The sequence below is a fragment of the Pelobates fuscus genome, chromosome 3 (genome assembly GCF_036172605.1).
Source record: "Pelobates fuscus isolate aPelFus1 chromosome 3, aPelFus1.pri, whole genome shotgun sequence".
In the NCBI taxonomy this organism is placed as follows: domain Eukaryota; kingdom Metazoa; phylum Chordata; class Amphibia; order Anura; family Pelobatidae; genus Pelobates; species Pelobates fuscus.
The window spans coordinates 296768672-296785252 of NC_086319.1; the positions used below are offsets into that span (position 1 = coordinate 296768672).

The following is a 16581-nucleotide window of genomic DNA, read 5'->3' on the forward strand; positions in this document are numbered from 1 at the left end:
GAGTTAATCATGTCTTTATAGAGAATACAGTCTTTGTCTATTGTATTAGATGTGCTGGGAAATTCTGTCATGTAATGTAGTTTTAAAATGAACAAGTTAGGTTATGAGGACAAAATGGAGGATTGAAGAAGTCAGGTTAGGAGGACAAAATGGAGGATTCACAGTATGCAGTTAAAATGGAGTTAGTACAATAATTCAATACAAGTTCAATAAAGATTTTTAATAATTCTACATCAGTGAGCAGTTTATAATTTAAGATTTAATAAGTTGTTCTTTATGAAAACCGTAAAGCCACGTGTTATTGTGCCAGAGTTTGGAGCTATTGTTAATAAGCGTTAACTGGATAGGTTACATCCTTATCTTTATCCATTATCAGTACACCATATATAGGTACAAGGCAGAAAATGTCCACTAGAATATGGAATATTTTTCTCTGTCCCCTCTGTACTTTATTCGTGGATGTATTTTACACTATTCTTGAACCACAATTTAGTGGACATTTTCTGCCTTGCAACAATCGTTTTCTAAGAAATCATGACTTCTGTGGAGCTTCCTTGTGCAGTTTATTCAAGGTTTTTGAATGTTGTCTGGCCTACAGTAATTCCAGATTACCCTTGCATTGCCTGGCTTTCACCAGGGGAACTTATAGGGCGAATATGACTTTGGGAGCAGGTCAGGAAACTGCTGACATGTCCAGACTAAATAGGCAGAGCTACCTGTAGGCATTACTTGTGCTTGCAGAATTAATATCATGCATTGAGTCATAGAACTTGCACTCCATCTAGTTTGCCTGTACTGGACTTGTGATGTTAGTGTTGTGAATTGTTGTAATATTGTGTCAACATGGCTCTCCAAAGGGTATCACATGACTTTTGTTTTTTTACCATTGCAGTGATTTTTGCATTTCAAATGATGAATAGAAAGGGATTCTCTATTTTTGAAGTATGTCATTATATAAAGCTTTCATTGTAACCATATATGCATTAAAGCCTCAGAGTTCTTCCCATTTTTTAGGTTACACTGTCACCTCTGTGATGACATCACAACATGGCAGACTGTATGTAGCGGGGGCTCCGCGGTTCAACCACACAGGGAAAGTAATCCTATTCAGCATGCACGGCATGGACAACCTCATTATCCACCAGGCTCTCCGGGGCGAACAGGTATATCTTACCTCTTGGGCACATTCCAAGATAAGAATCCAGCATGTTTGATACAATGAGATAGTTCTGCCATAATTCAAGCTCAGACAAAAGGTATTGGGGGAAATGTATTATGTTCTGTTTTAAAATATTGGGCCATCACCATGGAAACCAGTGGACTCACCAGGCACATCCCATTGGTATCTCCATCTCTTTTACATATTTTTTCTGTACTTTTAGAACAGAGCACTTTGTTAAATCTCCTCCAATGTATCTTAAAACATGACTTGAGAAAATGGATGAAAAAAGCTCTAAAACATTGGATGAAGGAAAGATCAGTAGCTTATTGTCATTTTGGAAGCTTTCTATCCGTATTAAGAATAAACTAGGTTTAAACGTTGCCATATTTGAAAAATCAATTTAACTATGAGGGCTATTCACTAAAGTCCAGATTGTAGCCAAATCGCTTTTTAATGGCAAATATTCTACTAAAATAGCCATGCAGTGACTATACCTGAATTAATTTTTTTAACTCAACAGAGCAGCTGTTTTAACCTTAATTTTGAAATTCTGATTTTAATTTGCTACAGTTCAGACTTGAGTGAATAAAGCTGTCAGAGTGAGAAATAAAACTAAATTAAAGAGGAGTTTCAAATCTAAAGTCGAAATGGCAGAAGTGGAAAAAAAACCTTAAGTAACCTATGCTTCCACTGCTTTGAATTCACAGTGAATTCTTACTTTCGTCCATAACCCTGTGTATGTCTATGCAATGGAATGTCAAGCTTGGCAACCAGAGGTTTGGGTGTGATGTGAGTTTGTGTGTTACCCTGTCACGAAGGTTAAAGAATTCCCTGTTCCCCTCTAGGCTGTTTCACTCGATTTCCTTCCTGGTTTGGTTAGCTCAGTGGAGCTAAGCTCAAGAGGCAGCAATTACTCAGAGCACCTGCCTTACAAACACTTCTCATTGAGCTGCATTGGGAAGTCTGTGATTGGGCAGTCACAGAAAGTTTGGGCGGGGTAGTAGGGGAGGGACTTGCAGAGGCTCCAGAAAAGAGATCTGCATCTTTTCCTCATTGTGTTTGGATATACAGCAAATTGGAAAAAAAATGTTTAATTAAATGCAAGCCTGTTATTATTGGAGGCATATCAACTAAACAGTAACTTTTTAATGCCTTTAAGTTATTGGGAATTGAAAATATTAGGTGACAACAGCTAAGCTAAAAAAAATATTGACTTGGGGTGTTTCTCTAGTTCATCTACTTTGACCTAGAAAATGCAGTTCCCTTGTAAATGCCTGTATTTTTGTGAAATACCATGTTGGTGAATTGTGAGGAACTAAAAGCCCAATCGCAATTCTTTTTTCCAGTTTAGCTGTTTTTCTAACCTGTCGTTTTTGCCCAAATTTTGCAATTTGATTTTCAAGTTCGCCATAATTCATTCTTTAATGAAAAACTCATAAATGTCAGTGTGTCAATCCATCTAATATTATCTGCTTTATACATTAATTTTATCACCACTTCAATACTTGATAATTACTACTCTGTGATTCTAATCTGTACTTTTGATTCATTTTCTTTCTTCTACTTAGTTGTTTTTCTTTTCTACCTCTCTCACTTTCTTCTCCAGATGCTATTTGCTGTCTCCTGTTCTCTTTTTCTTATTTCATGTGCACGAATGGTTCACTCACCTGTAAGAACATCAAACAAGGCACCCAAGAAGTCCACAGTTATCCTTACTAGTAGAATTTTGGCTAGGGTTTGTATGATAACGTAAGACAATTTATAATTTTTTAATAGAGCCGCTTGTTAAATTCAAAATAATATACTAGATTAACAATAGTCTGAAACCAAACCAAGTGAATTATGCGTAGTAAATAATGCAATAATGAACATGTGACATACAATATTGTTAGTGTAAACATGAATGAACTGTGGATAAGGCCAATATAAGAGTTTATGATGTAATAAATGTTTTGAGCTGTGAAAATAAAGGATTTGTAGTACAACAGACAATTAACCAAAGTATTCTTACTTTTCAGATTGGATCCTATTTTGGCAGTGAAATAGACTCTGTAGATGTGGATGGAGATAGGGTGACAGATGTTCTGTTGGTTGGAGCACCAATGTTCTTCAGTGATGGTCGAGAAAGGGGAAGGGTTTCTGTATATTTGTTGAGAGATGTAAGTATTTGCTCATCAGCCCAATATAGTAATGGGCACTCTTCTTCACATCCTGCAAAGGCCAATCTAATCAAAGTGGATGACATGTAATTATTATCCACAGAATAACCCCAGGATAGGAGGTTAGATAGAGGTCACAGAGGTATAACCCTAAACGTTGAACAATAAATATAGATAGTGAGGGTTGGTAGTTTCAAAATAAGAAGACCACCCTCCCTCACTCAGATTACCTCTAAACAGTAAAGATCAATATAAAATAATAAACTTTATTAAGCAAACCATATATACATACCTCACTAAATAACGTGTGGATGTGCAGTGTTGGTGATCAAAGTGAAAAGTTAAAAGACTGCTTGAAATGTTCTATGAAAACAATTACTACCATTAGAAACTCTTCAAGCTAACTCCAGATGATGAGTGATAAGGTCGGAGGATGAGGTTATATCGTCAGTGGGGATTTAGTACTGTTCCGCCAGTGCTCACTTAGTGAATCCCCTGCTACTAACACGGGGTACCTCTATACAGAGAGCACTCCAAGTATAACAGATAGCAGTGTTAGAGGATTATCTAGAGAGAAGTGAGTTAGAGAGGGTATACCAAAAGAGTGTCGATGTTGTACTACGAAGTATTGACCCCAAAACTCTCCTTTGTTACTGTGGTGGAGTGCCCTTAAATAGGGAGCACTCTCAACAAATAAAGTAACAAAAAAAGAAGGAGAGAATATGTATACCTAATATTGTATTATAAGATAAGTGGAGGTGTCTCCTCCAAGGTAGACTCTATTATATGTACTCCCAAACAGGACATAAACCCCACTAGAGGCACCCAAATTAGACAGGGTATTGGGTTTCTGCAACTAAAGTATGGTTAACACCGGGAGTGGTCCACAACAGTAGGTAGCCGTAATCTGGTTAGGACAGTAGAGGTATACCAGAGTAAAACCCTAGCCCTGCGTACAGGCTGATAAACACCCCCTTGATAGGTCTACTAAGCAAAATACCCCCCTAAAGAGAACTCAGAAAAAGTACTGCAGTCAAGAACGAGTGAATTTAAAAAAGTGCAGTAAAACATCGCCAACGCTTTAATTGGCTTATTATTCCCAGACACGACGATCTCAGATCTCGTTCATTTTTCACTTAAGACTACCGTTTATTTATCTCCCTCAATTTTTGTTTTCAGTGTTACACACAGTCAACTGGCATAATAACAAGTAACTCGTTACTTTTTTAACACATTTACTCTCACTACTTATGCTACATTGCTACTTTTTATAGCCAGATGAGTTTCCAATGGTAGTAATTGTTTTCATAGTACATATCAAGCAGTCTTTTAACTTTTCACTTTGATCACCCACACTGCACATCCACACGTTATTTAGTGAGGTATGTATATATTGTTTGCTTAATAAAGTTTATTATTATATTATATTGATCTTTACTGTTTAGAGGTAATCTGAGTGAGGCAGGGTGGTCTTCTTATTTTGAAACGACCAATCCCCACTAGCTATATTTAATGTAATTATTATAACTAGCTCTTCACTTTTCCAGAATATAGAGGTAATTAAGCTTAGAGCACAGGTTGGTGAGTCATCCCAAATCCAGAACAGGTGATTAACTTACATTCGTATGTGTTTTCTTTTTCTTTTAATTATGGCATGATAGACATATTGATTTCTAAAGACGAGGTGCAGTGCCTGGGTTAAGTTTGGTGGTGCTTCTTCATCAGAACAGAGTTTTATTAGCTTCTCAGAGGGTGCTGAGTTGTCTTAAGTCCTGGGCGGTGTCTCTTCTCACGGAGTGACCTATTTATCCAGTGTGTCTGTCTGTATGGGTCAGTGTGTGTGTCTGTATGGGTCAGTGTGTGTGTCTGTATGGGTCAGTGTGTGTGTCTGTATGGGTCAGTGTGTGTATCTGTATGGGTCAGTGTGTGTGTCTGTATGGGTCAGTGTGTGTGTCTGTATGGGTCAGTGTGTGTGTCTGTATGGGTCAGTGTCTGTGTCTGCATGGGTCAGTGTCTGTGTCTGCATGGGTCAGTGTCTCTGTAAGTATGTGTCATTGTATGGGTCAGTGTCTGTGTCTGTATGGGCCACTGTGTGTCTGCATGGGTCAGTGTGTGTGTGTGCCTCCATGGGTCAGTGTGTCTGTCTGTATGTGTGTGTCTGCATGGGTCAGTGTGTGTATATGAGTTTGTGTGCGTCAGTCTACATGGGTTAGTGTGTGTGTGTCAGTTTGCATGGTCAGTGTGTGCCTACTTGAGTCAGCATGTGTGTTAGTCTGCATGATTGGGTGAAGCAAATGGGGCGGCAAATTTGTTTTTGCCTAGAGCGCCAAAAATGCCTGCACTGGCCCCAGATAAACTACCTAGCTCTGTCTTATTATGCTCCATGACAACGGCTCGGTGCTCCCATTCAGCAAACCTTTAGTCTAAATATCTGTTTGGTATCTGATTTAATTTAGGTATTACTTAGCTATCGCTTCCAGAGGTATAACCTCTGCACACCCAAAAGCTTTCTAAGTTATTGGTAGACAGTACCGTAAGCCGTGCCCTGACACGTGTTTCGCCAGGCAGGCTCTTCAGGAGGAGTGGTTTAAATGTTGTGACTGATGAGTGTATATACCCAAATATTTTGATATTGAGATTGCAGATGTATGCTTACTTGATTATAGAAACGGCTTATCTATGATGGAGTATTGCGGGATTGGGACACCTCTCAGAACTCTCGCTTCGGATCCACCATTGCTGCAGTGCCAGATCTTAACCAAGACTCATATAATGATGCTGTGATAGGAGCACCTCTTGAAGATGACCACAAAGGAGCAATATACATCTTTCACGGTATGAAGAAGAACATTCTGAAGAAACCCAAACAGGTAAAATCAAAAAGTTTCTTAATAATACATATAAGGCAGAATACAGAGCTCCAGTCCTAACCTGATTTTTTTTTTTTTTTGGGATGCAAAGCTTTTCTGGGCACGTCACTACATAAAAAGTGTTGCCATTCCTTTTGTATCATTCATTCACATGCTTTAGCAGAAGGAATTAATCAGTCATTCATATACAGACCTTCAACGATACGACGTGATAGGTATCTAAAAAAACAATAGATCTGGCAGAAATAGTCTGCAGTGAAAAGGTTAAGTGTTTGCGCCAATGTATATTAACCTTTATTTTGATTTTCTTTCTCTTTCCTGCAGCGCATTGCTGCCGCAGACTTGGCACCTGGACTCGTCTACTTTGGCACTAGCATCCATGGGCAGATGGATATGAATGAGGATGGCCTTGTGGATCTAGCTGTGGGATCCATGGGCAATGCTGTATTGCTGTGGTGTGTTGATGACACTTATTGGTGCTAAACAACTGACACTTGAACAACGCCCAGCTTTTCACTAACTTATCAACTTGTGCAATTCTATTAGGCTACTTCTAATTCTACTAATTCTATTCGTTTAATATTGACACAAAACACAAAAATTGCACTATGCAGAGTGATTATAGTATAGTCTCCAAAGTCCTAGTGAGTTTTAATTCAACTATCAAACAATAGGCAACATTTAAAAAAAAATTGCATATTTTAACTAAAAACTGTTACCTTAAAATCAATTTATTAAGTAACCCGATAACCAATATTGGTCTCTAAACATACAGAATCTCACTATAAAACTCAAAACTGTAACTGCTACTTCATGGGCAGCACGGATGTCATCACACAGACAGAATAGATTTCCCTGCAGTTTTCTGAAAAGTCAGGTAAAAGCATTTTTGTTTCACCAGTATAGGAAGTCCACTCTGATATGCCGTGTTAGGCATATACACACACGACCTCTAATGTTGGTTATGAAATACAGAAGAATAGGTTACAATGAAATGCTAAATAGAACCTGAAGGGAAGACATTAGATTTGCAGTTATTTGTTTTGTTGTACAGATCACGACAAGAACAAATATGACCGTTAAAGTAACAATGGAGAAGACACAGATCGCTCAGCCCTCTAACAGAATATTCCACTTGCACCGGTTATTATGTGAAACTATCAGACTTTCATCACTGGGCAGATCCCTACTCAATTTCTATTTAACTTTAACTGGATGACCTCCAGTGATTCAGCTGTATGAATGAATGGCATCTACTTTCTCATATATAACATATGACTGTCATAATTAATCAGGCAGCTGTGTAAAATGTGTCTTTTGTCCTTTTTAGGACACGAAGTGTGGTACAGGTAAATGCCACCATCCGGTTTGAGCCACCGAAAATCAACATCTTCAGCAAGGAGTGCCGCAGGAATGGGCGAGAAGCAACATGCATGGCAGCCTTCATCTGCTTTGCCCCTATTTTTAAAGCAATCCAGTTCCAGGGGCAGAGTTTGGGTAGGTGCAGCAAGATTTGCAGCTCTCACCACAGCATTAGAGTACCATAAGTGGTGAATCAAGAAAGAGAAATACATGCAAGACCACTTAGTGAGGCTTTTGCAGTGTTCCCCCATATGCGTGTCCCAAGTGCAAGAGAAGAGTGGAGTTCATGGATACCCACCAACCCCTTCCCAACCCTTTGTTGCTGTTAAATATAAAAATTAACCCCTAATATCCAGGGGTGCACCATGGCCCCAGCCATACCCGCACCCTATGTTTAGCAAGTGACGTGATCATATAACATATTCTATTGCATTGAATGAATTCTCTGTTCTCTGTTCACTGGCATATCTAGATTCTTTTAATACTGTGCCAATCCTGTGTCTTAACAAAGCCCAGGATTTTGTAAAGCAAAATGCATTGGGTAAGAAGGGGGACCAACAGCTTTTATTGCCATTGTGGACTGCATTGTATGATAAAATGCACATTGGCATTTCATTTTATCATATGGTCTTTATATTGTTAGTTTGACTACAATTTCACAGGTTTGTGATAGCAGCACCATATTAATAAAGAGTAACTACTTAGCTTATATTAACATCATTAATGTTAATGACACACCTGGTTTGAGCATTGGTGCTTTATGTATTCCCAGCCATTAAGTACAACGTCACCATAGATGAGAGAAGATATACACCCCGGGCAGTAATTGATGACATCGGAGGAGACAAACACTTTGTAAAAACCATCAGAGCCACCAGCGGGCACAATCAGTGCCAACAGCTCAACTTCCATGTTCTGGTGAGTCAAAAAGTGGCAGCTTAGCATGCATTGCTACGGCTATTATGTTTGTCTTCTGTAGTGGTGCAGCAGTTTTAAATAGAGTAATGGCAAAATGTGAAACCAATGGAAAAAAAATAGCCCATAAAAAGTGCTATACCTCGTCCTTCTAGGATACAGCTGACTATATCAAACCAGTCACCTTTTCATTGGAGTATGAATTGGCATTTTCAGAGTCAGGTCCGGTGTTGGAAGAAGGCTGGCCAACAACATTGAAAGTTTCAGTAAGTAATCTATAATGTTCCAAATATCCTGCTCATTAACTAAGTTCATCTTGCCTTCATTAAAAAAAGGATTGATTATCCACACTAATCAGTTGTAAAATACACTAGATATTATAAACAGCACCAACATAATCTGCAGCTCTTTATGATTATAGAAAGGGGACATAGAGGTAATTGAGTTTATAATCTATTCGGATTTGAGATAGGCCGATATATGATATGATATATGGGTGTCTTACCCAAGTGTACGTACTGGTCCAACCAGGATTGGAACCTAGGTTTCCCTGTTCTAAGGCATTGACATTACCACTGCTCTACAACATCATGTTTAGGTTAAAAACTCTTTGAGAATACATCAAATACTTGGGTGTAGGTGAGAGGACTTGAATTACCATTGAGGACATATCACAATGTTTCTCTCCTCCTTCTCAAATCATAACTGGTCCACCTGTGTTTGCCTATATTTTACACTGGTAGTGGGGTCCTGGTCACTGGAGGTCCAGCAGTTATATTGGAAGGACACTGCATTTTCTCTTCTTTCTCACTGCCTTCTCTTTTTTCCTCGTTCATCTGTTGCCTGAAGCATGACCTAGTATTCATCTGTCCAAGGGTAGGATATCATCCATTACCATGTTCAAGGATGTAGGAAAACCCAGTTTTAATCGCTACAGTAGAGCTCACTAACGGTACAGATGATTGAATGAGATTATTGAAGAAAAAAATCGGCCTGCACTCTGGAATACCGTAATGAATATCATTTGAGAACTGACACGTCTCTCTAATGGTTGATATACTTTGAATATGGATCAAGAGGAACATAGTTCAGTAACATCTGGAAATAATACAGATATTCGTCTGTCTTTGCCTGAAAGTCATTTGAAATGTAGTTTAACTAGGCCCAGTGAGCCTTCAAGCTCAATACCTGTAGCTTGGGGAATGTTTTTCAATGACAGCTGGAGAGCAAAACAGTGGTTCCTGCTGCTGTATGCACTGTTTGTGTTATTCATTATTGCAAAGAAACCCCATCCTCCTTCCAGCATACCAATCCTGTACAGTGCAAGCTAGATGCCTCTTGTGGAACTATAGGCTTCCCACGAAACATCAATTTTATGTATAAAATATGCTGACAGGGGTCCAACCGCCTGCAACTGATTAATTTATTTCCAAATTCAATTTTCTACCATTTTATAAGATGTTGCCCAATTCTGGCAGAAGCTATAGTTTCCACATTGGGAGGGGGAAAGTTTAAAAAAAAGAGAGACATTTTTTTTTCTCTTATGGGAAAGAAGTTACCATTTCCTTTGTGCATAGCGTGATTTTTTAAAGTGTCCTTAGGAAAGCTCATCTTCCAGCAACAGCAATTAACTCCTTATATGTTATATTTTGTTGATATTATGCCCTAATTTTTCTCCTCTTCCACTAGGTTCCATTCTGGAATGGATGTAACCAGGATGAACGTTGTGTACCCGACCTTGTACTCGATGTGAAACATGATATTCCTACAGCTATGTGAGTGAATATATGGGTTTTCATGACTGTTCACCCATGTAGTTATGAGCATGGCTGTGCCTACGAATAAGCGAGCGCTTGAATTATTACCTATTCATTCATATTTTACTAGAAAATTTACCCAATGATACTTAAACTGGGGAAGTCCCATGTCCACTGTTGCCTTGGCTGGCTAGCTACATTATTACAACTGATTTGTGGGTTTGGGTTAGGGGATCGGCTGGTAAAAAAAAAAGGCAGGAACACACTGTCGGTTTCGTTGACCCTCAATATTTATGTTAATATTTATATATATATATATTGGTCAGCATGGCTCTTTAAGGTATGATTTGATGTACCGACAACATCTGTTACCCCGGTTCATTCTTAACTTATTGTGACATTTTCCCAAAACGGCTCTGTAACGTGCTCCCTGATATCTGATGTAATGTATTCTATGGTCAACAGTTAGCACATGTTGTGTGTTCTAATTTAACTTTAACCTTTCAGTTGCTGTTCACCTTGTGGAAGTGTCACGAGTGTGCAGTATATAGACATATATATCATACAGCTAAATGCATATGTTATCAGACAGCTATTTTGTCATTAATTAATAAAAGAGAGCAATCCATACTCCAAACACACAACTACTCAGAGCCCCTTAACCTTATCTCCCCAGGCATAGATCACCTTAATCATCAAACTAATCTGATTCCTAATCTGATTTTATCCATAAAACTCTCTAATCATTAGCCCCAAATTAGGAAACCAAACTCCAAGGCATACCCAGCCCTAATCCCAATTCGAAATATAAATCCACTAACTGTGTGGTATCTTTCAACACATTGCCATTGTGAATTGTGCTGTAGGGAAGCTGCGTTCTGACATGTGACACCAATGCTGTGTCTTCTCAAATGATGCTCAGTTATTTAAAACCCGACTTTTTAACTGCGAATTTTAAATGCATGCCCATTCGGAATGAAAATCGCCTATCATAAAGTACAAATAATAATTGGATGACTTCATTTCATCATTCATGCCATTCAACATTCTGGTAATTAGTTAATTCTGCAATTCATTATTCATTTTAAGCTAGATGCAAAGAAAAACCAAACATCTGTAAATTTATACATTTGTCTAAAAATGAATACACGTGTTTAATATTTTAAAAAAGTTAAACAAGTTTTCGTCTGACCCTGTGCTTAAAACCCGTAATTTAGTACCGTATGAATAACATCTAAAAGGGAAAAAAATGTCCAGTTCCCTCACGATCATATGTAACAACTAACAAGAAAAATACCTAATTTGTATTCAGTTACCTCTCTATAGTATACTGAATATAGAATACAGATTTGGGCCGTGTATTAGCGCCCAAGGTTTTGTGGGTGTCAGGATCCCGCGGGCGGCTGCGAGGGGAGGCTGCAGTCCGCTCGCGGCACTCACCCTCCAGCCGTCCGCGGGTCCTTTCCCGGCATACGCTCGCTGGGCGGCATCCTCCCAGTCTCGGATGCCGCCCGCGTCCTCCTCTCCGTCCCCCAGCGGCAGCATGCATGACGCTGAACGCTGGGGGACCGCCCACTATTATACACGCCGCGGTCAGCCACCTGACCCGGCGTTAAAGAAACAGTATGACAATCACAGTGGGAGACATAGATATCTCCCACATGTGATTGTTAATTCTGATTGGAAGTTATCCAATCAGAATTAACCACAGGGTTTAAATACTTACCTTTCCTGTTCCTCCCTGCCCTGTTGTGGTCTTTGCTTTATAGTATTGATACTGAACTTGTGCTTTCTGGTTACGTACTCTCTGGCTTGTTTATCTGACTTTGTGACTTTCTCCTACCCTTTGACCTCGGCTTGTTTCTCGTTATTCTGTCTTCTGGTTCCCCTTACTCGGCTTGTCTCCTGACTATTCTGTGTGTGCTTAGCCCGGCCACTCTAAGGTCCGGTACAGCACCTTTTCTCTGTGTGTGTGTGTGTGTGTGTGTGTGTGTTAGCGTGTTGGGTTCCCCGAATTGTGACATTACAACAGGGCCATAATGGAACCTGCTGACATACCACAGCTCCTAGTTAATCAGGAGGCTAGAATGGATGGCTTGGACCACCATATGGATCAGTTTGCTCAAGCTTTGCAAACCATACTGGCTCGTACTGCACACTTGCAGCCTGCCGTTCAGGAGGCTGCTGCTGTTGTGCCCGAGCCCATTCCCACTCCGGTACCCGTTCCTGCTCATGTAGTGCATATGACGCCGCCACAGCGCTACAGCGGTGACCCAGCATTGTGTCGTGGTTTCCTCAACCAAATCGACATCCATTTGGTGATGAATCCACGCTCCTATCCCACTGACAGATCTAAAATAGCCTCTTTGATAAACCACTTGTCAGGGAGAGCTTTAGCATGGGCCAACCCCATGTGGGAGAATACGTCTCCTATGTCCTTTGCAGATTTTCTGACAGCTTTCAAACGCACGTTTGATCAACCCGGTAGGGTTGCTTCTGCTGGCAAAGCTCTGCTTAGGGTCCGACAGGGTAACAGATCTGTAGCGGATTACACTATCGAATTCCGCACTCTAGCAGCTGAAGTGGTTTGGAACAATGACGCCCTCGTAACAGCCTTTCAGGAGGGTTTGGCCGCTTACATACTGGATGAAATAGCATCCAGGGAATTGCCTGTTCTTTTGGATGATGTTATAGACTATGTGATCCTTATTGATAACCGTATTAGAGAGAGGCGTAGTCAAAGACGGCTGGATACACGGGTGTTACCTGCTCTACCCATTACTGCATTACTAGCACTACCCGCTCCTAGGCCACCATCCCCTGAACCCATGCAATTGTGCGCTACGGGGTTAACTGAGGCTGAAAGAGCGTACCGTAGAAGGGAGGGGTTATGCCTTTATTGTGGAAAGAGTTGGCACCACTGTAATGCCTGCCCTAAGGTACAGGGAAACTACAGCACCTAAGGCCTAGAGAGGGGTCGGCCTCGGGTGTTATGACTTTGTCCCCTCATGTGTCCATCTCCAGACCGTTTATTACGGTTTCTCTTTTGGTCAATAAAACCACCATAACAACTAAAGCCTTGATCGATTCAGGTGCAGCAGACAACCTTATGAATGAGAACTTTGCCAAAACCGCAACCTTGACTTTGATCCAAAAGGCCACACCCTTGGCCGTTGAGGCCATAGATGGTAGACCGCTTGAGAAACCTCTGGTAACCCATGAAACCCAAGAAATCCTTATGTCTGTGGGTGCTTTGCACAAGGAAAGGTTAACCTTCCAAATAATTGACTCCCCTACTGCCTCTATCGTTCTGGGTTTTCCCTGGTTAGTTAAGCACAACCCGGTACTTGACTGGGGTTGTTTAGATATACTCTCCTGGGGGGAATCTTGTCAACGAGACTGTATGGCTCATGTACGTCCTGTTTGTTCGCTCAATGTGCCCACGGCTAAACCACTTTCTGTTTCTGTCCCTTCTGTATATGCAGACCTTGCATTGGTTTTTGAGAAACGGGAGGCAGATAAGCTACCTCCACATCAGGAGTATGACTGTGCCATAAACCTGTTACCGGGTACTATGCCTCCTAGAGGTAAGGTCTACCCTCTTTCTGAGAAAGAAAACCAGATCATGGAGGAGTACTTAAGTAAAGGTTTTATTAGAAGGTCCTCCTCTCCTGCTGGGGCTGGTTTCTTTTTTGTGGCAAAGAAGGAAGGCGACTTGAGGCCATGTATAGACTACAGGGGTCTGAACAACATCACGATTAAAAACGCCTACCCTATCCCCCTCATCACTGAGTTGTTTGATCGTGTGAAAGGTTCTAAGTTCTTCACTAAATTAGACCTCAGGGGGGCCTATAACCTTGTCCGTATAAAGGAGAATGACGAGTGGAAGACAGCGTTTAATACGCGCAGTGGGCATTACGAATATCTGGTCATGCCTTTTGGATTATGTAATGCTCCTGCTGTGTTTCAAGACCTCATAAACGATGTCCTTAGGGATCTATTGCATGCCTGGTGTACCTTGACGACATAATTGTGTATTCCCCTGATTTGAAGACACACCATAACCACGTTAGGATGGTGCTCAAGAAGTTATTACAGAACGGACTCTACTGTAAGTTAGAAAAATGTTTGTTCGATCAGACCTCTGTGCAGTTTCTTGGATACATAATTACTGTACAGGGTTTCAGTATGGATCCTGCTAAATTGGAAGCCATACTGTCCTGGCCCCTTCCCCAAGGACTTAAGGCTATCCAGCGTTTTATAGGATTTGCCAACTTTTATAGGAAATTTATAAAAAACTTCTCGCCACTTATCTCTCCTATAACGAAGCTGACTAAAAAGGGTCTACACCCTAGGGTTTGGACTCCCGAAGCCCTTAAGGCCTTCGAAACTCTGAAGAAGGCATTTGCCTCTGCTCCAGTGCTGCACCACCCTAATCCTTCTCTTCCCTTTGTTATGGAAGTAGACGCTTCTGAATCGGGTGTGGAAGCAGTACTGTCACAGAGGTTGTCGTATGACAAACCCCTCCATCCCTGTTGTTTCTTTTCAAAACGGTTGTCTGATCCAGAAAAGAACTATGATGTTGGGAACAGGGAACTACTAGCTATTGTGTTAGCTTTTAAGGAATGGAGGTACTTATTAGAGGATTCTAAACACAAAATCATGGTTATAACAGATCATAAGAACCTCTCCTATATAGCTGACGCTAGAAGGTTATCTGCCCGGCAGGCTAGATGGTCTCTATTTCTTTCACGTTTCCAATACGTTATTACCTATAGACCTGGTTGCCGTAATGCCAAAGCTGACGCTATCTCTCGACAGCATGAACCGTTAGAATTTGTTAACCCGACTCCTGTACCTATTGTTCCTGCGTCTCAGATAATAGCTGCTACCTGTTTGGTTGTTTCATCTCCTTTCCTTAATAGTATTAAGACTTACCAAACCCAAGCACCCCCTGAGACGCTGGCTGGTAAACTATACGTTAAAACAAAGGACAGAAAAAAGTTGTTAACTTTATTTCACACCGCCAAAACTGCTGGTCATCTGGGGGTTACCAAAACCTATAAGGGCCTCCTTCAACAGTTCTGGTGGCCTTCACTTAAGCAAGACGTAGTGGATTATGTACAGGCTTGTCGGGTCTGTACGCAGTGTAAGTCCCCTAATGTGAGACCCCAGGGTCTACTGATGCCTCTATCTATACCCAAGAAACCATGGACCCACTTATCCATGGATTTCATTGTAGACCTTCCTCTTTCTGATGGTCAGACAGTAATATTGACTGTGACGGATAGGTTCTCCAAAATGGCGCACTTTATCCCGCTTAAGAAGCTACCTTCTGCAGTTCAATTGGCTCAGGTGTTTGCCAAAGAAGTGTTCCACTTGCATGGGGTACCTCAGGATATTGTGTCTGACAGGGGCCCTCAATTTGTCTCTCGGTTTTGGAGGGGCTTTTGTGCTGAGATGGGGGTCTCCTTGTCATTCACTTCCCGCAATCTAATGGTGCGGCCGAACGTGCTAATCAGTCTGTGGAATTGTATTTGCGCTGCTTCACTAATGCGCACCAGGATGACTGGTCTCGCCTCCTTCCGTCGGCTGAGTTTGCCAGGAATACGGTGTCTCATTCGTCTACTGGCTTAAGTCCTTTTGAGGTTGCTTATGGGTTTCGACCTACTGTCCTTCCCGGTGCGTTCTCCGACAAGGGAATGCCCGCCTTGGACCAGCACCTCGCTTCTTTGCGGAAGATGTGGGACCAGGTCCATATAGCACTGTCTCGTTCAGCGGCTGCTCAGAAGAGGTTTGCTGATCGCCATAGAGGTGCGGCCCCTTCTTATGCTCCGGGTGATGGGGTGTGGTTGTCCTCCAGGAACCTCCGACTCAGGGTTCCCTCGATGAAGTTTGCTCCCCGGTTTCTTGGCCCCTACAAGGTGTTGCATAGGGTTAACCCCGTTTCCTACTCCCTGGACTTGCCTCCTTCCATGCGTATTCCGAACACGTTTCACACCTCCCTTTTGAAGCCCTTACTGTGTAACCGGTTCTCTCGTCCCCTCGGACGGCCCGTTTCCCCTCGTGCTGTCTCTAGTGACGTGTACGAGGTGGCTGCCCTCCTCGACTCTCGTGTTTCCAGGGGTGGGTTGCAATATCTGGTGGATTGGAAGCGGTACGGTCCCGAGGAGCGGTCTTGGGTTTCAGTCTCTGATTTGCACGCTCCCTCTCTGGTCCGCTCCTTTCATGCCCGGTTTCCTCTGAAGCCTTCTGCTTCCCGCCCTCCGGGCGGTCTTCGAGGGGGGGGGGTAATGTCAGGATCCCGCGGGCGGCTGCGAGGGGAGCCTGCAGTCCGCTCGCGGCACTCACCCTCC

At 41.7% G+C, this 16581-nt stretch overlaps 1 protein-coding gene across 1 annotated transcript in view; it reads left to right on the forward strand.

Moving 5' to 3' along the window:
• Positions 1 to 16581, forward strand: part of ITGA11 (integrin subunit alpha 11) — a 144897-nt gene that overhangs the window by 94043 nt on the left and 34273 nt on the right. The window contains exons 12-19 of the mRNA XM_063448735.1: positions 1015 to 1163; positions 3181 to 3321; positions 5988 to 6191; positions 6516 to 6646; positions 7522 to 7688; positions 8326 to 8471; positions 8624 to 8734; positions 10158 to 10243. Coding sequence (XP_063304805.1) covers positions 1015 to 1163; positions 3181 to 3321; positions 5988 to 6191; positions 6516 to 6646; positions 7522 to 7688; positions 8326 to 8471; positions 8624 to 8734; positions 10158 to 10243 — 1135 coding nt within the window. The remainder of the gene's footprint in view (positions 1 to 1014; positions 1164 to 3180; positions 3322 to 5987; positions 6192 to 6515; positions 6647 to 7521; positions 7689 to 8325; positions 8472 to 8623; positions 8735 to 10157; positions 10244 to 16581) is intronic.